Source organism: Suillus subalutaceus, assembly GCF_016647625.1.
Source record: "Suillus subalutaceus strain FC151 chromosome Unknown DFJ58scaffold_45, whole genome shotgun sequence".
NCBI classification, from domain to species: Eukaryota; Fungi; Basidiomycota; class Agaricomycetes; order Boletales; family Suillaceae; genus Suillus; species Suillus subalutaceus.
Window position 1 is genome coordinate 21,631 of NW_024540294.1, and position 16,365 is coordinate 37,995.

The window sequence follows — 16,365 nt, forward strand, 5'->3', positions numbered from 1 at the left end:
CACACTACAGTCTTGAACATCGCGTCTCGGAAGTTATACTACCATTAAGTCTACACTTGATGTCCGTGCAGCCCCTCGGGTGTCCCTTAATCGAGACTGTGTATATCTTTGATCAATGATTACACCGATACGTGGACCGCCGACTGGCTTGACGACAGTCAGACGACTCCACTGGGTTTCCGTAAACGGGATATCCATATCAAAAACCATTCACCATGATGCACATGATGCACAAATCAGATGTGCATTTGCAATTCATTTGTATGAAGATCTGGTCCGCGGTGCCAGCGGCGGTAGCAGTGGTTGTACCGAATAGCGATCAACTCTTGCGTCATTTGAATTTCAGCAACACCATTTGGGTGATCTGGCAAAATACCTTGAACGAGCCGAAAAGCTGCACTACGATCCGGGATAATCCTTGGAGTTAAGTACGTTAGGCTTCCATACGAATCTGGGCTATCCTGATTAGCCAGCGGGGGATCGTGGAGAGAGGCGGTGGCCACGGGGACGCTGGTGCATGCACTACGATATGCTGTGCATTGTGTCCACGGCGTTTTGTCCCTGATGCATTGATGCGGAAACCCCGAGCATTGAACAACGCTGCGTATTGGATAAAGACAAGAGCTTACAGTGACAACTCCGACGTGTAAGAGGCCAAAGCCCATGATCCAAACCTCCGTTCAAGGTTGAGATCTATTATATGATAGGCCTCGAACCGGATGCGCAGCTTTTAGAACGATATTCCGGGTTTGCGGTTGTAAACATGGAGTGCCGCGTCAAAACGTAATGATTTCGTTGATACTCGTTCGAACTTCTTGAACAAGTCTGTCCAGCTGAATGAGTACTAAGTACTACTTGAAGGTAGACGGATCGTTCGGATATCTCTTGAGCTGTTCAAACGTTAGCATTTCCCCACGTGGGTGTCCCTACTCCTAGTCAAGAGTCATATAGAAGGGAGACTCTCTTGGGAGTTGCTTGAGACTCAGAGTCAGTCAGAGATAGAGTCGCAAATTGTTCAGGTGGCTGTGTTTCTGCAACTGTCACATGTCACAACAGATTCGTCCAGCCTAGCATGCGGTCCCGGACCTCACTGATGCACCTACGTGCATCTCGAACTTCGAAGAGGCCCCGCCAGTCGGCTCTTTTCCCGACCTGTCTTTTACCTGTGACGCAAGTGATCAGCAGTCCTTCGATGAAAATATCGCTCGTCCCCAATTCCCAACGAATCGTGGAGCGAGTTCCCGTTTCTTCTCACCCAGACGCTAACTCTCGATCAAAGAAAGGAACAACTGTCTTTCTTATTTCCAGTCCTGACTATTGAAGACAAACGCTAATTTATAATGGGTATTTAAACAAGAACTCAGGAATAGCGAATTACAACGATATGCAAGGTACTATGCCACAATGTCCACATGATATGATCGAGGTAAGTCTATAATATGATGAGATATGGCCAAATCTTAAATCCGAGGTTTTACATGGCTCTACTAACAGAGCTCCCACATCTTGACGGAGTCCCTGCGATATATCTCAATGTCAGAAGACGAACAACACGTTGAGGCACCAAACGACTTACACAACGAACGAACCACTCTCCCCGTCTGAACCCCAGGTGGGGTACCACGTATCCTGTGCCTGCGCAAAATCAAGCATGGCTGTTGGCGAGTTATCCAGCCATGGCTTGTTGTCTGCGTTATCGGGGAACCATCCGTTAGTCCCGCCAACTGCGAGATTAATAATGAGATAGAATGCTGTGTGTCGATCGGTGAGGTCAGGATACTATGCCTTCATAACTGTTCATAAGAGCTCACGTTGGTCGAAAGGTGTTGCATTGGTCCCGTTGATCCAAGGGTTCTGAAGAACAATGGGCTCTGATCCATTTTGGACCACAGCAGGGAAGTCTCCACGTGAAAAGAAGGGCTCGTTGAACGAAAGATCAAGCATATAGTGCAAACGAGTGTCAACGTAAATGCGACTGTCGAGTCTGTCAGAGGGTTGCCTACATTCGGAAGTAACTTGAAACTCACAGGAAACTGTCTGTCCACTCCAGTGCATAGGTGTGGAAGCCCTCCCCATAGTCGGTGCGTCTCTGTGTCCACCAGCCGAAAGTCTTGGACACGGCGTTCAAGAATGACAGGGGTCCCCAGTTGAGTGATCCGCGGACATAGTTGATACCCCTGTCAGGCAGATCGGCAATACAATCGCGGTCAGCAAATCGCGATTCTGTGAAGTGATCAGATGCCTCACTGATCAGGATAGCTGGGACCGTTTCCGCGTGATTCCATGATGTCGATTTCACCGCTCATTGGCCATGGTCCGTAGGTGTTGTTCACAGGAAGCATCCAAATGGCAGGCCAGAGCTGCAGAGCCGGTCAGTAAGTAATACGGTCTTGTTCTGACGGTGCAATACTCACCCAATCACTACAGGGAGCCAATGGTAAGTCAGTCTACACATCATATTGAAAAAAGAGTAATACGTACCCCCGTGGAACCTTGGCCACCACCTCAACACGGCCATATCGCATACTAGCTGAGTTACGTGTGGTGATCCTTGCACTTTGTATAGGGTTGATTATCGTGCCAGTGGTACTGTTGCTTACTGCACCGCAGGATTGATAGTAGGCAGTAGCGTCAAAGGTTGTGGTGTTTGTTGAGCCCGGATTTGCTTCCGGGTTCGTCACGTTGTACGTGCAATCGGTAAGGTTGTATGTATAACCGTTGAAGATAGCATCCGAGCCGATCATGTTCGATGTCAAGGTAGGTGTTATGTAAAGGTATCCGTCGGACGTGTATGAGTTGTTTGATGACGACGTTGTCATCTCAAACTCGCCGTTCCTGGAAGAAGTGTAAGTAAGTGTTTCTGTTCACCCAAAGTACAAAATCGCTGACCCAAATCCGCCTAATGACACTTCACGGAACCAGTTTCCGTTAGGTCCGAAAGTCGTATCGGTGTCGGAAGTAAAATCTTCATCCAACACCATGCACAAGTTACCAGTGATCAATTGTACGCTCTTATAACCAAAGTAACAGCGCACAGCAGATGCTGCTATGCCAAGGAATGCTACCGAGTAAGTCAAGAGATAGGCAATCCTTGCATATGGGTCTTTCGTCGTTACCCAAGGTTTGTCCAAGGTGGTTGGATCTTCAAGCATGGTAGAACGCATCCGGGTTGTCTTGCTTGGAGCTAGGCTCACAGAGGTTGAGACTGCTGTCAAGGGACGAGCTGGTGGTGCTGCGAAGGTTTCACGAAGACGAATACCGGAGGTCACGCGACTGGGGTTATCCCCAGTGTTCGGGCGGGTGCCATAGTACGATGTACTGCGAGGAAGTGCGGTCACGCCAAGACGAGGTACAGGATCTTGACCCTCTTGTTGTCCTGTTGGGGCAATGGGCATCGAGGCGTTGGTTATGGGATCAACGCTAAAGCTGATGATGCTGGCAGGTGGAGAGAAAGGGTTGACGATAGAACTTGCGGCAGTTCCTGCAGTGGATGGACGAGAGAGGTTGGAAACTGAAGGAGTGGAGTGAGATTTGTCCTTGATTCGCTTTGAATTTTCGCTGAGATAGAATGGTGGTGGTGGCTTGACGCCATCCTTATCTGCTGATGTCGACATGATGGAATCAAGATGTAGAGCGCTGGCAAGTCTCACGGACTGTATGGGGAATATTTGTTGAATTTCATTGCAGCTTTAAGGACTGTAAAGCACAGAACAAACTGATGCAAATGATCCCTGAGACTTGCAGACCTGAGATCACAGCCATGACAGAGAGCAGTCTAGATCGGCATATGTGATTATGTTGGACAATCATCACGCGAAAGGCACGCAATTGTTCCCTTGAGCGTCAAAAGTTTGATTGAATCTCGATAGGGAGATTAATCGGTTTTCCCTTAGTTAGCTCAAAGCTCCATCATCATCGGAGATTCGGAGATAATAGAATTGACAGGACATGACAATGGGCTTAATACAACAACTGTGATCCGCTTTGACCAAAATGGCAGCTCTGCTGTGGCGGGGTATCCTCGTTCGTGGATTGCGATATTCCTCCGCACCAGGTTGCTCTCATCGCAGAGCCGCTTCACGCGCTTTGGCAAGGTGTGATGTTAACGTCCATGTCAACGATATGATGCTTAGTGACGTAAATAATGGTGTACCCTGGGAGGGAACAAACAACCTGCAGGGTGATAGAAGCTATGCATTGAGTGCCCTTGATTGAGGGCCTGAGCCTGATAACGATACCAACAAAATATCACACGTGTGGCAACAGAGAAAGGCCGATCCATTTTAGGGAATTATACAGCCCTACTCGACGCCGGTTGTGGCCCTTGCCTTCTTCCTTGCTGATCATGCCATGGCAGTGCGAAGAACCCGGCATGCCGAATTGATGTTGCGTGCGACTTCCAGTAGCACCGATAAACTATTTCGAGCTTCTTCCGCTGAAAAATAGCGAATGGCACAATTACCTTTCTGACCCAGATCTTCCAATGCGGGAGGTGCGGCCCAGATGATAACTTGCCTATTGCACGTTGCTCGCCTTGATTACAAGCAATCTGATATTCGACTTTGCCGCCAGCAAATCAAGGAAGCAAGGTATGATGAGCAAGTGCCAAACCTTGCTTATCGCACAGGAAGTGCAAGGATGATCTATTGATCCAATGAGTTCCTGATGAGCTTCGTCTTCGGCTGCAGTCAAAAGTGAGCGATAACACCAAGTTGGAGAAACCATCAGGGCATTTTGAGTGGAACACGTTCAAGTTCCGGATGATAGGATCATGATCGTCATCATCCCTGCGATGCACGGACAGGCGACAGGCCCATCCAGGGCCAGGAGATTTCGTAAGTTGGAAAATATCACATCGAGTCTTTATTGATTCCTGTTCAGTAGGGTACGAGGATGTCCTAAAATTATGACGAGCTAATCTGAGAGTTGAAACTGGACCGTCATCAGACTGGGACGCACGATGCAACGGAATCCTTTGAACCAATCGGCGCCTCTCTGAGCGTCACTGAGCTTACACCGATTTGCCAAGATCACCCTGGCAGATCATTGCAAGCTTTGACTCGGAAGTACTGTTTAGTACCTCGGTGCCCGAGTGATCTGATACGTAATATCCATGCATGACGAGGTACGGAGGATAACGGTCACTAGTGCTTCCAATCTTCGGCTTGAAGGAGCTCATCAAGCATCACGTCCACGTCAATTTATCTTTTTTTTCCCTACAAACAGTCGCAGGCCGCTGTCACACGTCTCGCCAATTGAGTTTAAAATTCGTTTCCGTGTCGAGGCCTCTTATTACTGGTCGCGGAGCTAAAATTGACTTATGTAATCTAATTGTGAACCACCAACGCAGACTCGGAGCAAAGTCTCACTGTGACTAACGACATAGGTTACATTCTCAGAGGCCCTGTAGGGAACTCGGAATTTGTCAGGGATATGAAGGCAGTGAGTCTAACGCTCAAAGGCTAGACCGTACGTCTTCAAGGGGTGGGCTTTTCCACTGGCAGGTCACCCGTGTATAACTCCCACATCCTTGAAGTCACGAGCTATTCGTTGACCAAAAATAATTTTTCCAGGTACCCGTGCTACAGTTTGTCCTGAGTGGCCTCCGTTGGTGATATCGGATCCTTCTCAAGACCGTTCACTAATTCGAGTTTTTTGCCCTTGCGATTAAGTCTACAGGCATATCCAAAGAAGATACCAGCCCGATGAGGCACGATCGTTCCCATTATTACGGTATATGATATTATGATGCTACATTCAGAGCTTTGGCATATGCTGTTATCATCTTTTGATCATTCGAGCTATCGTTCAATTTACACTGCTTCATGTGGAAGTTCCAAATCCGGTGTCAACCTTTCAGCGCTCTTATATCCCTCTACAAATCTTGAATGAATCTCAAGTTCAAATTCTTCCCATATCCCTCCTCTGAGCTACGAACGGTCTCTATCCCGACGCTACTTGTTATTTCTTCTCCTAGCTCTTACGTCGGGCTTCAACTACTATGGCTATGGACTATGACGCGTATGATGCACTCCTCCACCACATATTTAAGCAAGTACGTGTAAATATTTTGATATCGTCTTCTGCTCATAAGTTCTTTGTGCCAACAGACTCAGGGTGACGCTTGGTTCAAGCCAACCGAGGAGAATCTTTCTGCTGGGGTCTGTCTCCGTGTCGAACCTGGTCACTTCCGTGTCTTTCCCTACGAGAACAACTACCTTGCGCCTTTTGAGGCAGCAGTGCGCATCTTAAATCCTGTCGTTGCGGTCAAGGTGAGGAGTGCTGCAGTTCATGCTGCATTAGCAATTGTGTATGTTGTGTCTCCTCGCTGTCGGTTATCCGGTGACTATCTAACGGTCCGTATTCCGTAATTCTAGCCCCGAAGATGCATCTGCCATCTACGTCGATCATAACACACGCATTCAGATAGTACCTTCCATGGCCATGGTGCCACGAGCTGAGAAGGAACAATGCGGTGCTTTTGTGGCAAGTTCCGCGTCTCACTGCGTCATCATAATTTTCTGATAAAACCCTTAGCGAGACGAGGCTGTCCTCATTCTCTGGTCCGACAACTTGGACAACATCATACCCCTATGTCGCGACTTTGAGGAAAAGCTGATCAAGCTTGTCTGGAGACAACGTACCAATGTCACCGCAACTCCCTCTGAGATCATACCATCTACTCTACCGTCGCATGACAACTTGCCAGCAACAAAGGAAGACTCTCCGGAAGAAATACCTGTTACTGAGAAAGAACTCACAAATCGGAAGCCAAAGCCTAACCCGTCGTCACCATTTTGGAAGATTTTCAGCTGGAGCACTACACGTCAAGAGCACCAAGGTGACGCCGAGAAGGGTGCGAAGAAAATCCGGCGAACCAAGCTCATTGCGCCAATCTACAATGGGTTAGGCTGCGGTTTATCAATTTGTAAACAACTATCGACTTTACATATTACCAAACTTGGACTTACCTCTTTTGATAGTCTTCATCGGTACTGGTGCCAGCATGCTCTTGCAGGAGTCCATGCTTGATGGCCAATGGATTCGGTTCTGTCTGCTCATTACAGCCCCGCTTTCATTCTGCGTTTCTCTGGTATGTCGTAGGCCCCAAGACGTTTCTTGATTGAAACTGACATGTGATCTCAGTTTTTCTCCCTCCAAATTATCGGCAATGTCGGCATGATGTAAGCATTCATTTACGCTCGTCTTGACCTGTGTTCATTCATTTTCGTAGTATCGGTCCCGTCTCCCAGTATTATGAAAACTCTCGTTACTATTCCGCTATCAAACCCGAGGAAGATAAGGATGTCGATTCGGCTCTCCCTCATGTTACCATCGAGCTTCCTGTCTACAAAGAGAGTCTTGAGCAAACAATGTAAGGTCGCAGTCGATTTCTTTTGCCTGTATTCACGGAATTTCTATCTTTCTTAGCGGGCCATCCGTGTACTCACTCAAGAAGGCCATGCAAACATATGCACGCCAGGGTGGAACATCTTCGATATTCGTGCATGATGACGGTCTACAGCTCATTTCGGAGGAGGAACGCGAGGAACGCATTGCTTTCTACGCTGATCACAATATAGGCTGGGTCGCACGCCCTCCCCATGAATCCTCTCCAGATGGATTCAAACGTGCCGGCCGGTTTAAAAAGGCGTCGAATATGAACTACGGGCTCGCGCTTAGCTTGAAACTCGAGAAACATCTGAAAGTACTCCTTGAAGCAGAAGAACGAGGGGAGCTAGAAGACGACGGTCAACCTCTGGAGGATCGCGCTTTGAATATGGCCTGTGACGAAATCTTCATGGAAAGTGGAGAGAAATGGAAACCGTGGGCTTGCAACGGTAAATCTATTAGAATGGGAGAGATCATTTTGCTTGTCGATTCCGATACCATTGTGCCCGAGGTGAGCGACATGTCGCCTCCTTTAATCACGAAACTGACGTTGTTCTAGGATTGTCTCCGTGATGCTGCTCGTGAACTTGCGGAGAGCCCCGAGGTTGCGATCATTCAGCATGAATCAGGTTAGTCAACATTCATGTTCCTGTCTTAGCATAACTCAATTTCGCACACAAGATGTCATGCAAGTCGCCCACCACTACTTTGAGAACGGTATTGCCCACTTCACTCGGCGGATCAACAAGTGTATATCCCTTGGTTGTGCGAACGGCGAAATAGCTCCTTTCGTGGGACACAATGCTTTCCTTCGTTGGTCGGCACTCCAAGACGCCGCGTTTGTAGACCCGGCTGACGGGGAAACGAAGATTTGGTCAGAATCAAATGTGTCCGAGGATTTCGACATGGCTTTGAGACTTCAGGTACGTTCTTGTATTGTTGGACCTGACGTTTATCTGACTGATGTTCCCATGTCTGCAGCTAAAGAAGTACGTCATACGGTGGGCGACATACTCCGAGGGCGACTTCAAGGAAGGTGTATCGTTGACGGTCGATGATGAACTGAATCGGTGGCAAAAATACTCATACGGTATGGATGAACGGTTATGCCAACAATATTTGTGCTGATGGCTAGGATTTGGTAAAGGCTGTAGCGAGTTGATTTTCAACCCCCTTGTTCAATGGTGGAGGAAAGGTCCTATCAACAAACAGCTGCGTGTCTTCGTATGGTCCAATGCACCGGTCCATTACAAAATCAGTATGATGGCATGTGAGTAAGACTCATGAGAAGTCATGGCCAATTATGCTGACTTTTGTTTTCGAAAGATATGTTTTCCTATTGTGAGACAAGAACTTTTGTTGTACTCGTGCCATGCTCACGGATTTGACAGACGGTATCGCAGCCTCGGCAGTTTTGTCGGTCCTCAACTATATCCTTCTTGGACTGGCATTTGAAACGGACGGCTACTATCTTCACAGCTTTGAAGTGTTTCTCGCGATTCTGGCCGTGTTTCCTGGATCGGGCAATGTTGGCTATATTCTTCTTGAATACAGACTTGGGCACCGTAGCATGTGGGCCTCGCTTGTTGAGACCTGCACATGGATCCCTTTCTTGTACGTCTCCGTCGCTTATGTCGGGCCTAGGCTCACACCGTTACTCGTAGCTTTTTTCTTTTTTGGTGGTCTTAGTGTCCACCTCACCACCGCTGTTTTGGCCCATATGTTCTCATACAACATCACCTGGGGAGCAACGAAAAAGGAAGTCGAACGTTCGAATTTCTTCATCGAAGTCCCCCGAATTATCAAGCGATTCTGGCTTGCCCTTCTACTGTCTTTCGCCACGTTTGGTATGATCATTATCTTCAGTCTTTCCAGTATTGTCGGAGTGGATTGGCAAATTCCGGGTTCATACTGGGCAGTCATCCTCCCTCTTGCGTAAGTGGTTTGTCCAGACCGTCCCTCCACATACTCAAATTTCATATAGGCTCGTTGCTGGAAGTCACATTCTTTTCCCTGTGCGTACTCGTCATTAAGACGCCGTTTCCTGGTAACTGACTTCGATTGCAGATCGTTTCTTAATCCGTGGTTGATGATTTTCTCGTATTGAGCGGTGAGAATGCCGCTGATAGCCGTTTTTATTGAGACCCGAATGGACTATTATCAATCTGCTACTTTTCTTGATCATTCACAAGTCCATTGTAGAGTTATCATACGAAGATATCGATGTAATTGCAACATCCAATCATTTATTCGCTGATAATAATCAGTCGTACATAGCCTCTCACACAGTACAAGGTGTACCTAAATATATACTATTTTATACGTGTTTTCTTGTATACTGCTCTAGACTCTGGCTGGCAAGCACGTTTTGACAGTTTTTGACTTGCGAACATGTATTCATGGACGACTTGTTTGGAACACGACTTGCTCATGTTGGAAATATCTTACTAATCGGGCGATCTTCGATCATGAGTGATATTAGTGTGGGCGTCCAAGGGCCCAGCCACGAACTCGTGCAGCGTTTATGACAGCTGGACCGTCGCCCGATAAGTATCCCCGGGCCCGCCTGCAAATCAGAATTAGGCGCGAGGCACGATTTCCTTTTATATTTTTTTGCCTTGTAAAGGTTGCTTTGATTCCGAGTCAAGATTCGCATGTAGTAGTACTTGACGCTGATTCACATGGCATCGATGATCGATCGAGACCCGCGGCCAACTGGACATATGATCGTATAGAGAAACGACTATCTATGGTCTGCCTATAAGCTACATGGGTATGTATCATGATTGATTATGATCTCATCAAACTCTTCCACTGATCTGCCTCCAACTTCCAAGGAGCACGGTACCGTACGTTCGAACCTGGAGTGTGAGGGGACAAAATTAAACAAATAATTGCGCGGTGAAAATGAAAATTCCCGATTTCTCAAAGAGGAAACTTTTCTGACGAGTCACCGCCACTCATTGAAGTTGGAACATTCAACACAAAAACAGAGTAAGTAGGTCTCCATTAACAGTTTCTATGGACTCTGCAATTTCAATGGATGATTGGGACAGACAGACCGCGATGGCTGCCAGTTTCAATACATTTCTCTAGACTGAAGGTCAACCGTGGCACCGTTCATCTAGTCTCAAGAGTCCAGACCAGTCACTGGACGCTCCTCGAGGCGTTGTCTGTCAGAACAATCTCCTACAATCTCCTACAATCTCCCGATGTTCTGTACCATTTCAAACTTCGACATTTGGAGATTGGGAAGTCGGGTGTACTAGTGAGGTGGCATGCTTGAATCTTTCGGTCCGGGTCGACGGTTGCCGAATCGTGGCCGTCTTAACAACTCGACTGTCTGTCGGTGCAGAGTTGTTGTAAAGTCATTACACTCCAAGTCGGGTTTTGATACACGCCGATGTCCGTTAGGCAGGCCAAGACACACCCCTTGAATCTTGATCAACCAAGATTGATGCGCGAGGAACGTTATCAGGTCTAGACCAGTATTGGCTCAGGAACTGACTGTATGTTTTATTCTCACTATACCTGACTGACGTCCATTCTCGCTTAGCTTGCGTGATAAGTTTTCACTTTATCTCGCTCTTTGTTCATCCTTACGTTCCTGGTATCGTAAGTAACCCTGTCTGACTGCCACAGCCACGTTCGTTCCCTTCAGGCTAATCATGATTGTTATGTCAATGATCCCGGCCCCACGTCAAATCTTTCCGTTACCGACAAGGCCTGGCCAAGGGGTAGACTCAGTTCGGCAGAAGCGAATGCATATTCGACGTGGTGTGTGCTCTCAGCCCTGATAACCGGTAAGAATTTCCCTTCTGCCACATCAAATTTCATAAGTGCAGTGTAGGGTCAATGAGGGTCAATGTGAGCGACCCCTTCAGTCCCTCCCACTTATATGCAACGTTCCCTGGTGCCATCTGTTATTCAACAATCCAAACGATATGGATTATGATCCGTACGACGCTCTTCTTCATCACGTCTACCAACAGGTCAGGTGGTTTAACTTGTGTGCTAAACGCGGTCCGTTATTGATATTCCGCATCTGAACAGACTCAAGGGGAGGCGTGGTTCCGGCCTACGGAAGAAAACCATCGCAACAGGTGTCTGTCTCCGAGTGGCTGCAGGACACTACCGCGTTTTTCCGTACAACCAGCTGTTACTAGCTCCCTTTGAGGCCGCAGTCAGACTGCTCAATCCAGTCGTTGCTGTTAAAATCCGCAGTGCCGCCGTGCACGCTGCATTCAGTACAATGTAAAGATCTCTTGTCCTATACAAAACTTTTCCATAATGATGAAATCCACAGAACTGATACAGATGCTTCGATCTATATCGATTCCGACACGAAGATACAGGTGTTCGATTCCATGAACTTCCTACCTCGGGCTGAAAAGGAACAGTGCGCAGCTTTCATTGTTAGTCGACCCCTTTCTTGATTTGTATAATACTAACACATGGTACTACAGCGCGATGAACGCGTCATCGTTATATGGTCAGATAGCTTTGACACTATCATACCTTTGTGTCGCGACTTAGAGGAGAAGCTCATTAAGTTGGTCTGGCGTTTCCGTCATTTGGCGTCGCCTGTATCTACCACCCCACCATCTACCAACTCTGTATCAGTTACCGCTTCTGCCGCTAATTTGGTAGAAAAGGACAGGGTCCTCACAGAGGCCATCCCTGTCACAGAGAAAGAGCGAAACAATGCACGTTCGAAGGCACCACCCAAGAAATCGAGGTGGGCCTGGAGTTGGCGCGCATCACCGGAGAACAGAAGCATGTATGCCGACGAATATGACTTAGAGAAGGAAGGTTCTCCTGGAAGTCAAGGGCCTCGGCCCCTTCGTCTCTACGCCCCATTTTACTGTGGCCTTGCGACGGCATTGTCGATATGTAAGACACGTATTTATTATCTGCTCCCGCATCGTCTAATCTGTCCAAGTTTTTATTGGCAGTGGACTCAGTGTCCTTTTGGCCGAATGGCTTCTCGATGACAATTATACACGTTTCATCCTGCTCGTCACATCACCCTTCCTCTTTTGCATATCACTGGTGAGAGACTGATGACATTTCCTCCGGATCCTTAATTTGATCACTAGCTGTAGTTCTTCTGTTTGCAGCTTGTGGGCAACTTGTCCTTGGTGTATGTCATTTCATCATTGACGCGTGGATCCATGTAATCATGTATTGACAAATTAATCATCTTAGGCTTGGTCCGGTTGCCCAGTACCATGAGAATTCAAGATATTACTCCGCAGTTCCCCCATCACCGAACAAGGCAGTCGATGCCGCGCTACCCCACATTACCGTCGAACTTCCGGTGTTTAAGGAGAGTCTAGAACATACAATGTCAGATCCCTCTTTCGGTGGCAGTAGAATTGAATGTGCTGACGTGTTCCATCAGTGCACCGTCGGTCTTCTCGATCAAGAAGGCAATGCAGACATACGCCAGGCAGGGTGGCACGTCTGCTATTTTCGTGCATGACGACGGGTTGCAGCTCATTAGTACCAAGGAGCAGGAAGAACGCATTGCATTCTATGCGAATCACAACATCGGGTGGGTCGCGCGCCCGAAGCATGATAGCGCACCAGGCGGCTTCAAGCGCGCTGGCCGGTTCAAAAAGGCATCGAACATGAACTACGGGCTCGCGTTAAGCTTGAAGCTTGAGAAGCATTTGAAGGTGCTCGAAGACGCGGAGCAGAGGGGGGAACTGGATGACAGCAAATATGAGTGTCTTGAAGATATGGCGTTGGAATTGGCCACGGAGGAGGTGTACAATGAGAGTGGTGGGAAGTGGCGGCCCTGGGCAAACAATGGGAAGTCTTTACGCATTGGGGAAATTATCTTGATTGTCGATGCAGACACGATCGTGCCCGAGGTAACAGACCATCTCTGTCTGACAAAGTGACAGATGCTTATTTTCTATTTATTTTGCAGGATTGTTTCCGTGATGCCGCACGAGAGCTTGCAGAAAGCCCCGACGTCGGTATTATCCAGCACGAATCGGGTATGTCTCACTCATCACAGCGACTGCGAGATGCCTGACACGCTCTTCACCAGACGTAATGCAAGTCGCGCACCACTACTTTGAGAACGGAATTGCGCACTTCACACGGCGGATTAACAAGTGCATTTCTATCGGGTGCGCGAACGGGGAAGTGGCTCCCTTCGTGGGACACAACGCCTTTCTTCGGTGGTCGGCTCTCCAGGATGCGGCGTTCATCGATCCTGCAGATGGAAAGAAGAAGATATGGTCTGAGTCGAATGTCTCCGAAGACTTTGACATGGCTTTGCGGTTGCAGCTGAAGCATTACAGTATCCGATGGGCGTCGTACTCCAAGGGTGGATTCAAGGAAGGCGTGTCCCTCACTGTCGACGATGAGTTGAATCGGTGGCAGAAGTACTCATATGGTAAGCCATTCTCGCTATCCAAAGGATCTCAAACTAAGATAAGTAGGATGCAATGAGCTTATATTCAATCCGCTCATCCATTGGTGGAAGATGGGACCGATTGCTAAGCAGCTCCGCATTTTTGTGTGGTCTGGAGCTCCGGTGCACTATAAGCTTACTATGATGGCTTGTAAGTGCTTCTCATCGCGTATAAAATGCACCCATTGAAATTTATGCAGACATGTTCTCGTACTGTATGATGATTTCTTCTATTTTACGTTCGGTGAACACTGACAGCACTATGATATGGAAGACGGCATTGCAGCGGCGGCGATTCTCTCTTTGGTCAACTACCTTTTGCTAGGGCTTTCAAATTGAAGTCGACGGGTTCTTCTTAGCACAGCTTTGAAGTTTGGCTAGGCGTGTACTGTTCGTCTTCCCCGGGGTCGGCAATCTCGGATTTTCACTTCTCGAGTACCGTCTGGGTCACCGCAATCTTCTGGCTTCGGCAATCGAGAACGTGACCTGGATACCTTTCTTGTGAGTGCCAAACCTCTCTACGTCGACAAACAAATACTCAGAAGTACATCATCGTACCTGATATAGTTTCTTCTTCTTTGGGGGGTTAAGCATTCATCTTTCTCAAGCATTGCTCTCCCATTTATTTTCTTACAACATCACGTGGGGCGCTACGAAGAAGGAGGTCGAACGATCAAATTTCTTCATTGAAGTTCCGAAGATCCTAAAGCGCTTTCGCGTTGCACTGATATTATGCACGATTACCGTGGCGGGGATGGTCATACTCAGCACGTCACTGGTGCCCGTTGGGTGGCAGGTGGAATCGACTGACTGGGCAGTTATCCTGCCGCTTGCGTAAGTTGCGTGTTTGCGCTGCAACAAACTGAAGCTTATGATTACCTGACCGTGCAGCATCGTTGTCGGAAGCCACATTCTCTTTCCTGTACGTCACGCTTGCTCAAGTCTTAACCTCGCTTCCTCACTGACGGGAATTTGACTCATATAGATTGTCCTTAACCCCTGGTTGATGATATTCTCGTACTAGATCAGTATCTTGAACTGCACAAATGTTTTGCACGCGTTGTGATCTTTTTTTAACTTTGGGATACGTATGCACTCATTATCATCTTTCTACATGGACTAATGGAATTATCCTCATATTGGGCGTATATGGAGGTCTATTACAAGAGAATACGAAGCTAGATCTAATCCCATTCCTGTCGCCGGTACCTTGTACATAAACACTGTACAGCGGATAAATGGACCACATTTCATGATTCGAGATGCTCGGGAGCGGTTCTGTTACGCGACCAAGAAAGGCGAAGCCGCAGAATCGGACGGGGAACTATATCTTCAGAGTGCATCCCATTGCCTGTAACTTGTGTCCACGGGTGGTCACACTAGGTTCTTCCAACATCATCCTACCCAGGCGCGACCAATCTGCCAAACCAATAGAACTTCCAAGTTTTGCCCACAATCATATTTTCAGGATATAAAAGCAAACCCGTCCACCTCAGAGTAATTCAGAGTCCCTTTTGCAAACCTTTTATCACTTCGCATAAACCATGAATTTCTCCTTTCTTGTCATTACTGTTTTGCCAGCATGTATGTCTGTCACTGCATGCAGTGCCCAATTCAAGACCTGAAAAACGGACGGTGATTGCTGCGGTGACTTGCGCTGTAAACTGATGTCAGTGAGTATGAGTAGTTTGCTTTGCATCCACGATTCAACCCCGTTGCTCACCCCTTGCACCTTGCAATGCCAATAGCCTAGCGGTCACAAAGCATGCAACAATTGGACTGCTTACCGATGGGCTGGCAGCCTGTCTATGAACACACCTGGACAGTGAGTGTGTTTCTGCTTTCGCATTGGTGCTGTGGCTGATGGCACAATACGCAGTCGTTGCTGACTTGGTCAATATGGTTGGTCCTGGAGTCTGGACAATCTACCCTGCTTCATGGGCAATGGAGGCGCCTTTGAATATTCAATATCGACTAACTTGAAGGGACGTGAGGAGTGATTTCAATGTCGAGATTTGTACTGCGTCATCCAGAGGTTGCGGGTTGACCGGTAACTGGTCGTATTTTGGTGATCGATATCAGTATCACATAGCGCATGATACAGAGTACGTACTAATCTTCAAACTGCCTTGTTGGCGTCCAGTCATTTAACTCACCCACGTCGAGGCCTCAGGTCGCTCCAACTATTATTGATTTTAACTAGAATACCCACGGAGATCGACGTGCACCTTCGTTTGCTATATATACCTGTTGTCCTCGAGCTCCTTTTTGAGTGTATTCCAATTGGCCTAAGTTAGTACTCAACGCCTCGTATCTCAATCCTAACTGCGAGGCAATGGGGCAGGAGTACTGTAAAGTCCGGCCCGACATTGGGCCGGCATTGCCTACCATGACTGACACGTGGCCTTCAAGTGCAAGAGCGTCCTGAGGCCAACTTTAAACAAGCGTTCAAGACTTCAGACCGTCCTACTTATGTAATTCAAATCCATTCACACACAGAAGGAACGACTATATCCTTCTATATGGTCTGACTACGGGAGGCT

The 16,365-nt window shown here is 47.7% G+C and overlaps 3 protein-coding genes across 3 annotated transcripts; 2 read left to right on the forward strand and 1 right to left on the reverse strand.

Moving 5' to 3' along the window:
* Nucleotides 1–1,052: 1,052 nt before the first annotated feature.
* DFJ58DRAFT_784933 (glycoside hydrolase family 16 protein) lies at nt 1,053–3,926 on the reverse strand. The gene is made up of 9 exons (XM_041390005.1): nt 3,871–3,926; nt 2,890–3,821; nt 2,482–2,835; nt 2,415–2,421; nt 2,248–2,360; nt 2,028–2,177; nt 1,812–1,975; nt 1,577–1,751; nt 1,053–1,518 (listed from the first exon to the last, which is right to left on the reverse strand). Exons 2-9 carry the CDS (start codon nt 3,612–3,614, stop codon nt 1,488–1,490), a joined length of 1,719 nt encoding a protein of 572 aa, XP_041244457.1. The 5' UTR covers nt 3,615–3,821; nt 3,871–3,926; the 3' UTR covers nt 1,053–1,487.
* Nucleotides 3,927–6,001: 2,075 nt separating this feature from the next.
* DFJ58DRAFT_879863 (glycosyl transferase family group 2-domain-containing protein) lies at nt 6,002–9,560 on the forward strand (the record flags this gene model as incomplete). Its single annotated transcript, XM_041394515.1, has 16 exons — nt 6,002–6,055; nt 6,111–6,310; nt 6,378–6,483; nt 6,538–6,928; nt 6,984–7,093; nt 7,147–7,184; nt 7,235–7,375; nt 7,432–7,903; nt 7,952–8,021; nt 8,074–8,315; nt 8,374–8,482; nt 8,528–8,662; nt 8,719–8,733; nt 8,784–9,327; nt 9,377–9,407; nt 9,460–9,560. The coding sequence occupies 16 exons, from the start codon at nt 6,002–6,004 to the stop codon at nt 9,469–9,471; spliced, it is 2,670 nt and encodes an 889-aa protein (XP_041244458.1). The 3' UTR covers nt 9,472–9,560.
* Nucleotides 9,561–11,336: 1,776 nt separating this feature from the next.
* Nucleotides 11,337–14,846, forward strand: DFJ58DRAFT_727257 (glycosyl transferase family group 2-domain-containing protein; the record flags this gene model as incomplete). Its single annotated transcript, XM_041385452.1, has 13 exons — nt 11,337–11,389; nt 11,446–11,646; nt 11,699–11,807; nt 11,859–12,285; nt 12,335–12,444; nt 12,498–12,535; nt 12,601–12,741; nt 12,797–13,271; nt 13,331–13,400; nt 13,454–13,804; nt 14,431–14,656; nt 14,714–14,744; nt 14,808–14,846. 13 exons carry the CDS (start codon nt 11,337–11,339, stop codon nt 14,844–14,846), a joined length of 2,271 nt encoding a protein of 756 aa, XP_041244459.1.
* Nucleotides 14,847–16,365: the final 1,519 nt, after the last annotated feature.